Below are 17253 nucleotides of genomic sequence, written 5' to 3' on the forward strand. Positions count from 1 at the left end.
TTGAGAAGAGACGCAGGCAGCACGTGTGGAGCAATAGAAAACAAAGAGCCTGATCATTGTACAAGGGGATCGGGGATTTCCAATGACAGCGATTTCCAATGACAGCCTCCCTGTTCTGAAAGCTTCGCCTCCTGTCTGTCTGCAGGCTCGGAAGGTAGGACCCCAGTTCGGATCCTCTACCCCAGGACCCCCCTGCTCCTCACCGTGGTCCAGCCCGACTCTCTCACCCTGGAGTGTGTTGTCTCGGGAAGCCCCGCCCCCACAGTGCACTGGACCAAGGGGGGGCGGAGCCTGGCACTGAGCGGGAGGCGGAGACTGCTCCACAGTAACCTGGTATTGGACAGCGCGAGGGAGACTGACGCGGGAGACTACCAATGCATCGCGGAGACTGAGGCAGGGGAGCTGGTGATGGCAAACTACACAGTCAGGGTACTCGGTAAGAGACAGACGCTGAAGTCGCTCACGATCTCATTTGACCTGTTAAAACTGGAGTGGAAGGACCCTTGATTGGACACCCTGTTATAAATCAGGTCTCTCACCCCCTCTCTCCCTCCCTCCCTCAGAGCCAGCCTATCTGTTGCGGGGTCTCTCGGATCAGTCCCTTCCAGTGGGTTCAACTGCCCGTTTTACCTGTGCCTCACGGGGTAACCCCGCCCCCAACATCACCTGGTTCCACAACGCTGCCCCCCTGCTCCCCTCCCCCCGGCACCAGCTCTCCGGAGCCCGCCTCCGCATCGCCGCGGTAACGCACCAGGACCAGGGCGTGTACCAGTGCCTGGCTGACAACGGGATTGGCTCGGCGCAGTCAGCTGGGAGGCTCATCATCCAATCAGGTACAGCAGAGTGACACAGCGGGGTGTGTATCTTGTAGGGGTGTGCCTGCACAGCAGCTACATTGACCAGATCTACTTTTCAAACAGTTGGTTGCAAATATGAGTAACCAGTGAAAGAATTAAAAGCAGTCCTTCTTAAAGTTGGCTGGGGGGCTCACTGGGAGCAGATCCTCATATCTGTTGTTGTTGTTTGTGTTTTTGATTTCTCTCCTGTGTTTTTCAGGGCACAGCTCCAAGCCCGTCATCACCTCCCCTCCCTCCAGCTCCAAGGTGGCAGAGGGGGATTTCGTGGCTCTGTCCTGCAATGCCAGTGGGCGCCCCCCTCCTCTCATCCGATGGTACGACAGCCAGGGACCCATCAGCAGCCACCCAGCCCACCTGCTCCGAGCCCAGCCCCGCAGAGCCCCGCAGGCCACAGCCCGGGCCTGGAGTGCTGACCCTCCCCACCTAACCATGTCCCGGGCGGGGAGCAGCTCACTTTACATCCAGGCCGCTTCCCTGGGCCACTCCGGGAGATACGTCTGCGAGGCCTCCAACGAGCTGGGCTCTGTCCAGGCTGAGGCCTTCCTCACCGTGGGTAGGTGACTCCTGTGCTTTGCTGCAGTTATTCACAGGGAGGAGTCCAGAGTCCTGTGAGGTTTGTAAGTTCAGGGGTGGAAATAAGACTCCCATTCCATAGCAGTTTGACCCATTCCTGGTTGTACCACGAGTTTAGTAAGACTGTTGGTTATCTATACACAGTGGCTAATCAAGCTCATAGCAAAATCTGGAATGGGTGAAACTGCTATGCAATAGGAGTTTTATTTCCATCCCAGAAGTTACTTGTACAAAAGGTCCATGCTGTGTCTGATTTTTAGCATTAGGTTTGTTTAATTGAGCTTGCGATGATAAACTGGAATGTTAAAGAAAAAAAAAGTTTCCTTAATCTGAGGGAGGGCATTTATCTCTACAGTTTGGATATCTAGAGGAGACAGGACGAGAAGGCAGATGTGAGAGAGAGAGAGGGGGAGAGGGAGACAGAGAGAAGGGGAGAGGGAGAGGGAGAGAGAGACAGAGAGAAGGGGAGAGGGAGAGGGAGAGAGAGACAGAGAGAAGGGGAGAGGGAGAGAGAGACAGAGAGAAGGGGAGAGTGAGAGGGAGAGAGAGACAGAGAGAAGGGGAGAGAGAGGGAGGGAGAGGATTGCATTGCTGCAGCCTGCTCTCTTCCTCTGCTGGTATTTTAATGGGCTGAGTGTGGAATGCATGGCAGCTGGGGGCTGCTTGAGATGCTGGGTTTAAGGTTACCGGTCCAGGGCTGTCTGTTTTGTAAAATAAACCGTCAGCACTCACCGAAGCACCATTACCAGGGGCCCGCGCTGCTACAGTGTGTCCAGAGAGAGACACACGTTTGCACACGTTTTGATTTCTTTTAATTTTGGTTGTTTGCTTTTTTTAGACCAGGACGTGTTTTTTAAATGGGGGGGTGTGTTAAGAGAGTTCGGGCTGTTATACTGCAGGACTGCAAAGAGGGTTGCAGAATGCAGAGATACTTCTAAAGGCGTTTTTAGATCACTCCCATGTGAAGTCGGAATCACTTTCTTAGTCTGAAAAGTTTTCAGCCACATGCAATGCAAAACTTCTGTAGGCTAGGAGTGTGTGGTACAAGTTTTGTGTAAAATCAAGGCAGAAACCCAATTGGTTCCTGAAAAATAACTAAACTGGAGCCCCATTTCACAGCCAATAACAAAACTCCTTTTGTTTGATTGGCAGTTCCGTTCGAGAGCAGCACGGTGGGCGTGGCTGGGGAAGCCCCTCCCTCCGGGGGCGGCGACCTGGTTCAGAGTGACGAGGGGGAGGGGGGTTACAGACAGGAGGCGGGGCATGGAGAGGACAAGGCCACACCCACAGAGAGGACCAGCGCGGACCCTCCTCCCGAAGCCCCCATCATTCTTAGCGCCCCCCAGACCCTCAAACCTGACATGTACGACCTGGTGTGGAGGCCCGGGAGGGACTGGGGGACCCCCATCAACGCGTACTTCGTAAAGTACCGCAAGGTAAGACACAAACCCGCCACAAAGACGTAGCATGATTTGAGTAGCTGGGCCTGCTGCAGGAAAATGACCCAGCTGTAAATAATCTCTGGATTATTAACGTGATTTCTCTCTGGCACCCCTCGCTCCCCCCCAGCTGGATGACGGAGGGAACATGGTGGGAGGCTGGTACACGGTGCGCGTCCCTGGCAGTGAGAACGAGCTGCGTCTGACGGAGCTGGAGCCCTCCAGCCTGTACGAGGTGCTGATGGTGGCACGCAGCCAGGCGGGAGAGGGGCAGGCAGCCATGCTCACCTTCCGCACCAGCAAGGGTGAGTAACAGAGCAAGAGAGTACAGCATGGCACAGCATGGCACAGCATGACACAGCATAGCCACACACCATACAGCACAGCATGACACAGCATGGCACAGCATGACACAGCACAGCCACACACCATATAGCACAGCATGACACAGCACAGCACAGCATGACACAGCACAGCCCCACACAGCACAGCACAGCATGACACAGCACAGCCCCACACAGCACAGCATGACACAGCACAGCCACACACCATACAGCACAGCATAACACAGCACAGCCCCACACAGCATGGCACAGCATGACACAGCACAGCCCCACACCATACAGCACAGCATGACACAGCACAGCCACACACCATACAGCACAGCATGACACAGCACAGCCCCACACAGCACAGCACAGCATGACACAGCATGACACAGCACAGCCACACACCATACAGCACAGCATGACACAGCACAGCCCCACACAGCACAGCACAGCATGACACAGCACAGCCCCACACCATACAGCACAGCCCCACACCATACAGCACAGCATGACACAGCACAGCACTAATCAAACATTAAAGGTCCTCAGTCTTGGTTCAGAACAGCTCAGATTCCTTTGCTTTGACAGTAAAAGGCAGCTTTGTTTTAGTTCTTGTTGGTTCATATTGGTGTCTTTTGAGTTTTTGGATCCTCAGCTGACCATGCCCCCCTACCCCCCCACCCCCTCTTTGCAGAGCGGCCATCGACCTCCAAGAAGACCCCCCCGGTCACCAAGGTCCCCCCTGTGAAGAGGCTGGGAGTGGTGATCCCGGGGCGACACAGTGGGGGTGAGTGCAAAGAAGCACACAAGCTTCTCCGAGAACCACCCAATCCAAAATAATTCAGACTTCACCCTCCATTTCTTTTCTCTTTTGAAAGAATGCATTTGTTTAAATGTTGCTGTCTTTAAAGTTTGAAAAGTGAAAGGAAGAAAAAGCAGGCAGCTTTGAAACTAACTTTGGAAGTAAGTATTTACTGAGCTCAGTAGGCAAAATGTTTCCTTGCCGCTCGCAATCTCTGTCTGTATCCGGATCAGCAGTGGAAGTAAGACTCCTACTGCATAGCAGTATCATCCATTCCAGGTTTTACTGCCAGCTTGATTAACCCCGGTGTGTCTAGGTAACCAGCGCAGTCAGGTGTGTTCTGTCAAACTCCTATATCAAGCTGCTATGCAATGGGAGTCTTATTTCCATCCCTGCCAGGGATTCCAGACTGTCCTGTATTTCATAATGTCTGTCTAAGGTTTCTACTAACACTTCTCTCTTATTCCACTCTCTCTCTCTCTGTCTCTCTCTGGCCACGCCAGCTCAGTAAGTACCCTGCGTTCCTGAATGCTTACTAAGAGGTATGTTTGTGCTGTCATTTTTAAATCTGTGGACTTTCCCTGGAAACTGCTCAAGCAACTACTTGTAGCACTGTTCTGCTCTCTTATCAATCTGGTAGAGCACACTCTGCTCTTGAGAGATTCACCAGAGTCTGATCCACACTTTGTGGACGGCATAGCTTGATGCTACATGCGGTGTCCAGCGCTTCAAAGCAACGCAGTTTAATTGAGCACATGCAAGATCGTTTTCATTTTCAGCTGTGCTGTGGGATTCTTCAAGAACTGTTCCAAGGAATTTTTTTTTAGGCCATTTTAATTCATGAAATCAAGTTTGACTGCCAAAGCACTTTTCTCGAAAAGCGTACTCTGTTTATTTTCAAAAGTTAAAAAAAAATCAAGTTACAAAACAGGAAATAAACAACCTGACTTGCTTAAAACTGCCTTCTGCGAAATACCTGGTGTGTGTTTGTCTTTAAAACACGGAGTAATTTACTCACTGAGAGCCCGCCTCTGTGTAATCTGTATCTGGAGGCACTTGTCTTTAGAGCTGCACGAATCGATTATTCTGTTGTTTGTATTGAGCTCTCCGCAGGCGAGGGTCGTTCTGTGCAGGGCTAGCCTGGTTCTGTCAGTCTCAGTTTAATGTAATAATGTTTCTGTGCAGGGCTAGTGTGGTTCTGGTCTCAGTTTGTGACGCTGCTCTCGCTCTTGCTCCGCAGTGGTGCCTGAGGCCCCGGACCGACCCACTATCTCCATGGCGACCGAGACCTCAGTGTACGTGACCTGGATCCCCCGGGCGAACGGGGGGTCCCCCATCACAGCCTTCCGGGTGGAGTACCGGCGACTGGGGCGCAGCACGGAGTGGGGGGTCGCGGCCGACAGCATCTCCCCCTCCAAACTGTCTGTGGAGGTCCGCAGCCTGGAGCCAGGTGAGAGAGAGGGGGCCGCTGGAGGTGGGACTTCAAATGGAAAAAAATCATACGTTTAAACAAGGAGTGAGAAATGTTTCAACCAGAAGTTTTTTCCGAAGAAGATTTTCAATCGAAACCTTTCTCACTGAATGAAAAGTTTTTAGCTTTTTTATACTTAGCTGAGTGTTTTAATAGCTACGGATGATCTCTTGCGTAGCAGTTTCATCCAGTCCAGGTTTTACTACGAGCTTGATTAACCACAGTGAATAGGTAACAAACTCAGGTGTGTTATTAGACTCATAGTAAAACCAGGAACGGATCAGACTGCTCTGCACTGGGAGTGTTATCTCCATGCCTGTCTCAGTTTGTGCGGTTCTCTCTGTCTGAGGTTCCCTCTCTCTCCCCAGGTGCCTCCTATAAGTTCCGTGTGGTGGCGGTGAACACGTACGGAGAGAGCCCGCACAGCGCCCCCTCGAGGCCCTATTCGGTGGCAGGGTTCAGCGGGCGCTTCTCCAAGCCTCCAATCACGGGACCCCACATCGCGTACACGGAGGCCGTCAGCGACACGCAGATCATGCTCAAGTGGACAGTGAGTCGAGAGCGCCCTTGTTTCATACATATATATATATTATATAGCGCCTTTTATAACCTGGCTCTGATCTGAAGCCAGGATATAACCACACCTCCCCTTTTTAATATAATAAATCTAATATATATTTTTTAATGTTGGGACCAATAAGTAGTTCTTGGCACGAAAAAAACACAGACTTGGTTTATAGTAAAATGTACAGTACATTTAAATTAGGAGTGCTTAGATTCTGTTTAATATCCTAAACACATGTAAGATTAAACACATTAAACGCTAAGCTTGGTCAGACTTCACGAAGCTTAGCTTTGAAAATGAATGACAAAATAAAATGAAAGTGTACAGGTGTATACTCTGTTGTGTATATGGGTCAGACTCTGAATACATTCACAATATGAAACCCTGAACTCACACTGTACAGTTAATGCAGCATAAACACTGGATTTCACATGCACCTTTCTGATAACGTTTCAGCTCTTCATCTGAAGGGACACGGGGGAAAATCCGTCTGCTAGTTTTGAAGTAGCTTGATTGCTCTTACTTCCACATTACGCATGTAAAATCCAGCAACGTTAAAATATGAAATCAATGGAAAGCTACGAAGCATTTCTGTCTGAAGCTGTTATTTTTTTCTTCGTGCACTTGGGAGAGAAGCCAGGTTCAGTTGTGCCTTCCTCTAGTTTGTTTGCTTTTGCTTTGTTTTAATGGAAGGCGAAATGAGCTGGTCCTTAGACACCTAATCACCCTGCTAATGATCTCGGCGCTGTGGCTCTGATTACAGCTGCGTTTCCAGCAGAGATTAGAGAGCTCCTTGAATCCAAGCTGCCTGTTATAAGATTGGCATTCACAGTCAGTTATTTATAGCTGGCTGATAAGACTGAAGAGGATGGGGATTTTTGCCTCGTTTCGTAATCTTTTCCTCGTTTCTGCACCAGCGCTGAGTGAAGGGGGAGAGACAGCTCCACAGTGTGACCTTCTAGAGAAAAAATAAGACAAAGATATGCTGTCCAAGGAAAATGATTGTTTCATATGGGGTCAGACTGAAAAATAAAAACACGTCCTAGTTTTGAGTAAATTAGATTCGTTTACTGTTCTGCAGTGTGGAGTGGAGTTCTCTTTCCTATACTGCTAGAGCGCTCTGCAGTGTGGAGTGGAGTTCTCTTTCCTATACTGCTAGAGCACTCTGCAGTGTGGAGTGGAGTTCTCTTTCCTATACTACTAGAGCGCTCTGCAGTGTGGAGTGGAGTTCTCTTTCCTATACTGCTAGAGCGCTCTGCAGTGTTGAGAGTGGAGTTCTCTTTCCTATACTACTAGAGCACTCTGCAGTGTGGAGTGGAGTTCTCTTTCCTATACTGCTAGAGCGCTCTGCAGTGTGGAGTGGAGTTCTCTTTCCTATACTGCTAGAGCGCTCTGCAGTGTGGAGTGGAGTTCTCTTTCCTATACTGCTAGAGCGCTCTGCAGTGTGGAGTGGAGTTCTCTTTCCTATACTACTAGAGCGCTCTGCAGTGTTGAGAGTGGAGTTCTCTTTCCTATACTGCTAGAGCGCTCTGCAGTGTGGAGTGGAGTTCTCTTTCCTATACTACTAGAGCGCTCTGCAGTGTGGAGTGGAGTTCTCTTTTAAAAACAGTCAACAGTTTTGAGTGTTTTAAGTCGGGCAGCGCAGGCAATGTCATGTATCATGCCGATTAGTGTTAGATGTTAAATCGGACTGCCACACCCCGCTGACTCTCTCCCTCTCCCTCTCCCTCTCCCTCTCCCTCTCCCTCTCCCCTCCCCCCTCTCCCTCTCCCCTCCCCCCTCTCCCTCTCCCTCTCCCCTCCCCTCTCTCCCTCTCCCTCTCCCTCTCCCTCTCTCCCTCTCCCCTCCCCCTCTCCCTCTCCCCTCCCCTCTCTCCCTCTCTCCCTCTCCCTCTCCCTCTCCCTCTCCCTCTCTCCCTCTCCCCTCCCCCCTCTCCCTCTCCCTCTCCCCTCCCCTCTCTCCCTCTCTCCCTCTCCCTCTCCCTCTCCCTCTCTCTCTCTCTCTCTCTCTCCCTCTCCCTCTCTCTCCCTCTCCCTCTCCTTCCTCCAGTACACCTCCTCAAGCAACAACAACACTCCCATCCAGGGCTTCTACATCTACTACAGGCCCACCGATAGCGACAACGACAGCGACTACAAGAGGGACCTCGTGGAAGGTGAGAGCTGGGACCAGTGCAGTGCTGGAGTGATGCAGAGCCTGGGACTGGGAGGCAGCGTGGGCTACTGGTTACAACCGAGGGACTGGGAGGCAGCGTGGGCTACTGGTTACAACTGAGGGACTGGGAGGCAGCGTGGGCTACTGGTTAGAGCTTGGTGACTGGGAGGGAGGAGGTGTGGTCTAGTGGTTAGTGCTCAGGGTCTGGGAGGGAGGCAGGACTTGGCTATAAATTGTTTCGGTTTACTAATGGGGCAGTGAAAATGCCTCTTTAATAAAGAGGTGCCTTGGTAATGGCCCAGAACTGTAACCCTAAACCAGGCTGAGCTCGGAGCTCCTAATTGCCGGCTGGAATGTTAACTCCACAGCCCCTCGTATTTCCCTTGCTAAGCACTTTAGAGTTTTAATTGGGTCCAACAATTAGCTGCTTTCACTGGTTATGTTTCCGCTGTTCCCATGTTGCAAGCGACAGTTCACACAGTGCTGCCCCCTGCTGGCAGCGAACTGCTACTACATGTACACACAGGAAATTCCCTCTCATTAGGTGCAGATGGTCATCGATCATCACTGCCATAAACTCAATATTTCTTTCTGTGTATGAAGTATGCTTTTCATTGAACCTGCTTTAGTGGATATATAGTCACCCAGAAGTGTCTGTCTGTCTGTCTATCTGTCGCTTCCTTCCTACCTGTCTGTGTCTGTCGCTCCCTCTGTGTGTCAGTCTGTCTGTCTGTGTTTGTCACTCCCTCTGTCAGTCTGTCTGTCGCTCCCTCTGTCTGTCAGTCAGTCTGTCTGTCACTCCCTCTAGCTGTCTGTCTGTCTGTCGCTCCCTCTCTGTCTGTGTCTGTCACTCCCTCTGTCTGTCTGTCTGTTGCTCCCTCTCTGTCTGTGTCTGTCGCTCCCTCTGTCTGTCTGTCTGTCTGTCTGTCACTCCCTCTGTCTGTCTGTCTGTCACTCCCTCTGTCTGTCTGTCTGTCTGTGTCTGTCACTCCCTCTATCTGTCAGTCTGTCTGTCGCTCCCTCTCTGTCTGTGTCTGTCTGTCTGTCTGTCTGTCTGTCACTCCCTCTATCTGTCTGTCTGTCTGTCGCTCCCTCTCTGTCTGTGTCTGTCACTCCCTCTGTCTGTCTGTCTGTCTGTCTGTCACTCCCTCTAGCTGTCAGTCTGTCTGTCGCTCCCTCTCTGTCTGTCTGTGTCTGTCGCTCCGTCTGTCTGTCTGTCTGTCTGTCTGTCTGTCTGTCTGTCGCTCCCTCTATCTGTCTGTCTGTCTGTCGCTCCCTCTCTGTCTGTGTCTGTCACTCCCTCTGTCTGTCTGTCTGTCTGTCTGTCTGTCACTCCCTCTAGCTGTCTGTCTGTCTGTCGCTCCCTCTCTGTCTGTCTCTCTGTCTCTTAGCTGTATCTGCTCCAGTCCTTGTTTCAGAGTCGTGAGCTCCTGTGTTGAGGGTGAAGTCTTTGCTTCCCAGTTGTCCAGCAGTTCTTGTCGTTGTTCAGAGTTGTGTGGAGAATGAGCAGCCCGGCGCCCCGGGGGGAGGAGTTTCAGGGGCTGCTGATTTCCAGCTGCCGCTGCGGAGGCTCGTGGCTGACTTTGAACTGGGAATGCTGGAGCACCGCCAGGAAAAACACAACAGCGCCTTATAAGGAGGCTGTGTGGATAGGAATGCCGGAGAGAGAGAGAGGAGAGGGAGATGAGAGGAAGGGAGAGAGGAAGGCCAGGGATTTATTCCAGTATTGAAGCTCAGGGTGATATGTGTATTTTTAAGACAGGTCTAGTTTCTTTCTCCTCTTTCTCTTGTCACACTGTAAAGGAGACCCCAGTGCTGAGCTTTATTTGCCCTGGAGGTCTGGCATTGCACTTTCTTTTACAAGGGAGTCAGGATCAAATCCGAAACTGTAATCGACAAAGAGATCACGCATCAGCGTGTTGAAACACTGCACAGCTCAGAGCAGGACAAAGTGCAAAACATTCTCTGGAAACAGTAAAAGAGTCTTATCTGATCATCATTATCATAATAGAAGCCTATATAATCATCCATTTCACACTTACAGAAGTAGAACAGTGCAGCGTTTCAGATCTGTTTATTCTGAAATCTCCCCTCCCCCCCTCTCCCTCTGCCCCCTCCTCTCCCTCTGCCCCTCCCCCCCCTCTGTGCCTCCCCCCCCCCCCTCTGCCCCCCCTCTCTCCCGTCGCAGGTATGAAGCAGTGGCACCTGATCAGCCACCTGCAGCCCGAGACCTCCTACGACATCAAGATGCAATGCTTCAACGAGGGAGGGGAGAGCGAGTACAGCAACGTCATGATCTGTGAGACCAGAGGTGAGGAGGGACGCGGGGATGCACAGGGACACACAGAGACGCGGTCTTCATCGCCGTGTGCCTGTGGAGGGGGGACACAGTGCTCTTTCTAGAATTAAACCTTCCCTCCTAGTGGAACAGGTCATGGTTGTGGGGGTAAGGACAACAGTACAGGAAAACTCTCAGAAGCTGGTATCCAGGTGTCTTTCAGTTGAAGACGATTGTCAAAGAGCTCCACTGGTTTCTTTGAGCTTTGCCGCGGATGTAAACACGGTCTTGGCTTCGGCTCCTGAATATTACATAAATGTGGAGCTGCTTTCTTCTCTCTCTCTCTCTTGTAAACAGAGCCCCCATTGTCTGTGCTCCCTGCTCCCCTGGAGCGCACAGACTCTGTAACACAGGAGAACTTGGCAGGGCACCTGTAACCTGGGGGCAGGGTTCTGTTTCGTGCTGGAATGCGTTACCTAACGATGTCAAGTCACACAGCACAGCGGCCCGGGGTTGTTTAAGAACGCTGTTATTTTAAGCCTGGCTGGAGGTGTATCCTGTCCCTGCGGAGATTCAACACGCAGTTACATCGTTAAGCCACAGTGTGTCGCTGTGTGCTATGCAGAGATCCTATTCTGAGATTGCAGCATATGTGAAATTGCATGAACCGGTTATTCGGACTGAGCTCTCCTCAGGTGAGGGCTCATTTTACCATTTCAGGTGAAGCAACGGAACAAACAGCTGCCTGGGATTGTGTGGATTTCTGTTCTCCACAGTCATCACAACCCAAGCAGCTGTTGCTTCACTTGTTTCACTTTGAATGGTAAATTAGCCAGATCAAAGAGACCCTCGCCTGATTGTCAGGTCTCCATCCAAATAACCCATCGATGGGCTTGTGCAGCACTAATTGGAAATTCTTGTATATTTTGCACTGGAGCTACTGAAACTCCATTCAGTTTCCAAAGACCTGAGCTGGAAGGGATCCAGAGTTCAGCTGCACTAGCCTGAAGCCTGTGTGCATGTCCTAACTCTCTCTCTCTCTCCTCCCTCCCTCTCCCTCTCTCCTCTCTCTCTCTCTCCTTCCTCCCTCTCTCTCTCTCTCTCCTCCCTCTCTCTCCCTCCCTCTCTCTCCCTTCCTCTCTCTCTCTCTCTCTCGTTGCAGTGAAGCGTGCTCCTGGAGCCTCAGATTTCCCTCCAGTCCCCCCGAAGGACCTGGCCACCCCCCCGAGCCCGTCGGAGCGGGGGGTGGGCGGGGGTGTCCTGGGCTCCAGCCCCCGCAGCTCCGACATGCTGTACCTGATCGTGGGCAGCGTGCTGGGGGTCATGGTGCTCATCCTGCTGGTCTTCATCGCCATGTGTCTGTGGAAGAACCGGCAGCAGAACGCCCTGCACAGTCAGTATCCTCTCCTCTCAACCCTCCTCCTCTCCTCCACTCCTCTCAACCCTCCTACTCTCCTCCTTTCCTCTCAACCCTCCTACTCTCCTCCTTTCCTCTCAACTCTGAACCCTCCTCCTCTCCTCTCAACCCTCCTACTCTCCTCTCAACCCTCCTACTCTCCTCCTTTCCTCTCAACTCTGAACCCTCCTCCTCTCCTCTCAACCCTCCTACTCTCCTCCTCTCCTCTCAACCCTCCTACTCTCCTCCTCTCCTCTCAACCCTCCTACTCTCCTCCTTTCCTCTCAACTCTGAACCCTCCTCCTCTCCTCTCAACCCTCCTACTCTCCTCCTCTCCTCTCAACCCTCCTACTCTCCTCCTCTCCTCTCAAAGCTCCTCCTCTCCTCTGCTCTCCCCTCCTCCTTCAATCCCCCCTTAGTTCTCCCCTCTTCTTTAGTTCAAGGGGTGTTTATCACATTTAAGTTCATTTGTTAGACCGTTAAAGGAATTCTTTTTGCATGCTTTAATAAAAATGATTTGTCAGCCTCCTATGCCACTAAAGTCCGGGTTCACTGTAAAAGCTTGTAAACTGATGATAAGGTGAAGCAGCAGCAGAGCTGGTGTGAGCGTCTCCTTTGCCTCCTCAGAGTACGACCCCCCCGGGTACCTGTACCAGGGCGTGGAGATGAGCGCTCACATGCTGGAGTACACCACACTGCCCAGGACCGGACGCATCAACGGCAGCCTTCACACCCTGAGCAACGGCTGCCCTCACCTGCACCTCAAAGTGGGCAACGGGGGGGGTCTGAACGGGGGCAACGGCCTCTACCCCGGCCTGGACGGGACCCTGGAGTACGAGCACCCCCCTCACCACCTCCCTAACGTGAGTCTGTCTGTCTGTCTGTCTGTCTGTCCGTCCTCACCACCTCCCTAACGTGAGTCTGTCTGTCTGTCTGTCCGTCCTCACCACCTCCCTAACGTGAGTCTGTCTGTCTGTCTGTCCTCACCACCTCCCTAACGTGAGTCTGTCTGTCTGTCCGTCCTCACCACCTCCCTAACGTGAGTCTGTCTGTCTGTCTGTCTGTCCTCACCACCTCCCTAACGTGAGTCTGTCTGTCTGTCTGTCCGTCCTCACCACCTCCCTAACGTGAGTCTGTCTGTCTGTCTGTCTGTCCTCACCACCTCCCTAACGTGAGTCTCTGTCTGTCTGTCTGTCTGTCTGTCCGTCCTCACCACCTCCCTAACGTGAGTCTGTCTGTCTGTCTGTCTGTCTGTCTGTCCTCATCACCTCCCTAACGTGAGTCTGTCTGTCTGTCTGTCCATCCTCACCACCTCCCTAACGTGAGTCTGTCTGTCTCTGCGTGTGTCAGTGTGCGTGTCTCTGCGTGTGTCAGTGTGCGTGTCTCTGCGTGTGTCAGTGTGCGTGTCTCTGTGTGTGTCAGTGTGCGTGTCTCTGCGTGTGTCAGTGTGCGTGTCTCTGCGTGTGTCAGTGTGCGTGTCTCTGCGTGTGTCAGTGTGGGTGTCTCTGCGTGTGTCAGTGTGCGTGTGTCAGTGTGCGTGTGTCAGTGTGCGTCTCTGCGTGTGTCAGTGTGCGTGTGTCAGTGTGCGTGTCTCTGCGTGTGTCAGTGTGCGTGTCTCTGCGTGTGTCAGTGTGCGTGTCTCTGCGTGTGTCAGTGTGCGTGTCTCTGCGTGTGTCAGTGTGCGTGTCTCTGTGTGTGTCAGTGTGCGTGTCTCTGCGTGTGTCTGTTCTTAAGTTTCCTTTCCCCACCTAACTGTGTTTCTTCCTTCCTGTTCTGATTGGCAGGGGGGCGGGATGTACAGCGCGTTGCCCCAATCGGATCCCTCGGAGTGTCTGAGCTGTCGAAACTGCCGCAACAACAACAGGTCAGAACCGTCGCCATCGAGCCAGAGACAAGAGCGCTGGGCTGCAGTGTGGAAGGCAGGGGGTTTGAGGAGCTCAGTGGTTAGATAAAGAAAGCACTGGGCTGCAGTGTGGAAGGCAGGGGGTTTGAGGAGCTCAGTGGTTAGATAAAGAAAGCGCTAGGCTGCAGTGTGGAAGGCAGGGGGTTTGAGGAGCTCAGTGGTTTGATAAAGAAAGCGCTGGGCTGCAGTGTGGAAGGCAGGGGGTTTGAGGAGCTCAGTGGTTAGATAAAGAAAGCGCTAGGCTGCAGTGTGGAAGGCAGGGGGTTTGAGGAGCTCAGTGGTTAGATAAAGAAAGCGCTGGGCTGCAGTGTGGAAGGCAGGGGGTTTGAGGAGCTCAGTGGTTAGATAAAGAAAGCGCTGGGCTGCAGTGTGGAAGGCAGGGGGTTTGAGGAGCTCAGTGGTTAGATAAAGAAAGCGCTGGGCTGCAGTGTGGAAGGCAGGGGGTTTGAGGAGCTCAGTGGTTAGATAATGAAAGCGCTGGGCTGCAGTGTGGAAGGCAGCGGGTTTGAGTAGCTCTGGTCTGCAGTTGTGAATGTGATAACAGTGAGCAGAATGACTCGCACTGCTCCCTCCGAGTATTGGAGAGAATCGGCTGTGCTGTGTGTGAACCCCCCCGGTCCAGCCCGGCTTGTTTATGTGTTCTAGCAGCTCTCACACTAACAGTTTACACTGCGCGCACACAGCGGCTCGCGTTAACAAGCCCTCTGTTTATTTGTCTTTGATCCCAGGGAAAGTGGATGTTTAAATGTTTATAAAAAGCTTTTGGGTGCCGCACTGTGATCACAGATAGAGAAGCTGCTGGAGGCTTTTTTTTATGAATGGGGAAAAGGCTTCAGTTTTGCGTGTGTTTCCATGTGTGTCTGATTGACATACAGGGAAACTTAAATGAAACACAAGAAGGCTGTGTCTCAGTGCCTGCCAGTTTTAACACTAGTTTCTGGAGCTGACTGATCAGAAGCCCCCCCCCCCCATCGCAGAATGAGATGCCAATGCTTGCGCCCTGCTCACACTCCTGTTTACGTGGATGTGAATCTGTTAACAGCATGGTAATAACCAGGACTTCACAGAAACGTGCAATCTTCTTGGCAGAACGGCATTCTCAATCCCGGTGATATTTCTATTTCCAGACTAGTTGTCTCTTGAAATTCAGGCTGAATGATAATTATAACCAATTGATATCCCCCAGACTGTGCTTTGAAGTTGTGTAGAGCTGCGATCAGTCCGAATCTCTCAAAGGTGCATCGGTGCCAAGACTTTTAAACCTGCATCGTTCAATTCTGGTTGGAATTTGCAATTGCTCTGTGTGCGAAACCATGAAAAAAATAAAAGGCATTTTTCATGCTAACATTGCTTATTTTTATTAGAGATTAATGGTAAGAGATCTCCTGTTGTCAAAGGCTTTGCATCTGATTGGCTGCTTTAATTAGCGAGTAACATTGAGACTGCAGCTGATTGGCTGTTTTAATTAGCGAGTAACCTTGAGACTGCAGCTGATTGGCTGTTTTAATTAGTGAGTTACATTGGGACTGCAGCTGATTGGCTGGTTTAATTAGTGAGTTACATTGGGACTGCAGCTGATTGGCTAGTTTAATCAGCGATTAACATTGGGACTGCAGCTTTTTGGAGTGTCAAGACTTTTCTTTCATGTTCAGCAGATGTTTCTCCAAAACCAACGGCACTCTTCCCATAATGCACCACGTGGGGCCCTGTCGCCAAGACAATCTGGAGATGGTGCCCCTGAGCCACGTGACCACGCCCCCCCACTGCGACACCAGCGCCCCCGAACTCCCAGAGTGCCATGGGGAGATGGGAGAGGAGGGGCAGGAGCCTGGGGAGGACACGCCCCCACCTCTTTCCCAGCATCCCTGCTGCCAGTTAGGGGAGCTGCACCAGGAATGTCAAGAGGAAGAGCAAGGTAGGAATCAGACCACTGAGCTATGCAAACACACTGCAGCACAGCACTGACTGAGCTACTCAAACACACTGCAGCACAGCCCTGTGACTGAGCTACTCAAACACACTGCAGCACAGCCCTGTGACTGAGCTACTCAAACACACTGCAGCACAGCCCTGTGACCACTGAGCTACGCAAACACACTGCAGCACAGCCCTGCGACTGAGCTACGCAAACACACTGCAGCACAGCCCTGACTGAGCTACGCAAACACACTGCAGCACAGCACTGACTGAGCTACGCAAACACACTGCAGCACAGCCCTGACTGAGCTACGCAAACACACTGCAGCACAGCCCTGACTGAGCTACGCAAACACACTGCAGCACAGCCCTCTGACCACTGAGCTACGCAAACACACTGCAGCACAGCCCTCTGACCACTGAGCTACGCAAACACACTGCAGCACAGCCCTGTGACTGAGCTACTCAAACACACTGCAGCACAGCCCTGACCTGAGCTACGCAAACACACTGCAGCACAGCACTGACTGAGCTACGCAAACACACTGCAGCACAGCCCTCTGACCACTGAGCTACGCAAACACACTGCAGCACAGCCCTGTGACTGAGCTACTCAAACACACTGCAGCACAGCCCTGACCTGAGCTACGCAAACACACTGCAGCACAGCACTGACTGAGCTACGCAAACACACTGCAGCACAGCCCTCTGACCACTGAGCTACGCAAACACACTGCAGCACAGCCCTGTGACTGAGCTACTCAAACACACTGCAGCACAGCCCTGACTGAGCTACACAAACACACTGCAGCACAGCCCTGACTGAGCTACGCAAACACACTGCAGCACAGCCCTGCGACTGAGCTACGCAAACACACTGCAGCACAGCCCTGACTGAGCTACGCAAACACACTGCAGCACAGCCCTGCGACTGAGCTACGCAAACACACTGCAGCACAGCCCTGACTGAGCTACGCAAACACACTGCAACACAGCCCTCTGACCACTGAGCTACGCAAACACACTGCAGCACAGCCCTGTGACTGAGCTACTCAAACACACTGCAGCACAGCCCTGACCTGAGCTACGCAAACACACTGCAGCACAGCACTGACTGAGCTACGCAAACACACTGCAGCACAGCCCTCTGACCACTGAGCTACGCAAACACACTGCAGCACAGCCCTGTGACTGAGCTACTCAAACACACTGCAGCACAGCCCTGACTGAGCTACACAAACACACTGCAGCACAGCCCTGACTGAGCTACGCAAACACACTGCAGCACAGCCCTGCGACTGAGCTACGCAAACACACTGCAGCACAGCCCTGACTGAGCTACGCAAACACACTGCAGCACAGCCCTGCGACTGAGCTACGCAAACACACTGCAGCACAGCCCTGACTGAGCTACGCAAACACACTGCAGCACAGCCCTGCGACTGAGCTACGCAAACACACTGCAGCACAGCCCTGTGACTGAGCTACTCAAACACACTGCAGCACAGCCCTCTGACCACTGAGCTACGCAAACACACTGCAGCACAGCCCTGTGACTGAGCTACGCAA

General features: G+C 52.2%; 1 protein-coding gene across 2 annotated transcripts in view; it reads left to right on the forward strand.

Moving 5' to 3' along the window:
* The window catches only part of LOC117397425 (cell adhesion molecule-related/down-regulated by oncogenes), a 43720-nt gene that overhangs the window by 21659 nt on the left and 4808 nt on the right, over window positions 1-17253 (forward strand). The window contains exons 6-19 of one of the 2 annotated variants that reach the window (XM_059010370.1): window positions 146-436; window positions 564-833; window positions 1057-1410; window positions 2583-2866; window positions 3000-3174; window positions 3893-3985; window positions 5241-5450; window positions 5840-6021; window positions 8086-8191; window positions 10379-10501; window positions 11631-11861; window positions 12492-12727; window positions 13649-13728; window positions 15420-15682. In XM_059010370.1, coding sequence (XP_058866353.1) covers window positions 146-436; window positions 564-833; window positions 1057-1410; window positions 2583-2866; window positions 3000-3174; window positions 3893-3985; window positions 5241-5450; window positions 5840-6021; window positions 8086-8191; window positions 10379-10501; window positions 11631-11861; window positions 12492-12727; window positions 13649-13728; window positions 15420-15682 — 2898 coding nt within the window. The remainder of the gene's footprint in view (window positions 1-145; window positions 437-563; window positions 834-1056; window positions 1411-2582; window positions 2867-2999; window positions 3175-3892; window positions 3986-5240; window positions 5451-5839; window positions 6022-8085; window positions 8192-10378; window positions 10502-11630; window positions 11862-12491; window positions 12728-13648; window positions 13729-15419; window positions 15683-17253) is intronic. The other variant, XM_059010371.1, reaches the window with a different exon arrangement.

Source organism: Acipenser ruthenus, chromosome 40, assembly GCF_902713425.1.
Source record: "Acipenser ruthenus chromosome 40, fAciRut3.2 maternal haplotype, whole genome shotgun sequence".
In the NCBI taxonomy this organism is placed as follows: domain Eukaryota; kingdom Metazoa; phylum Chordata; class Actinopteri; order Acipenseriformes; family Acipenseridae; genus Acipenser; species Acipenser ruthenus.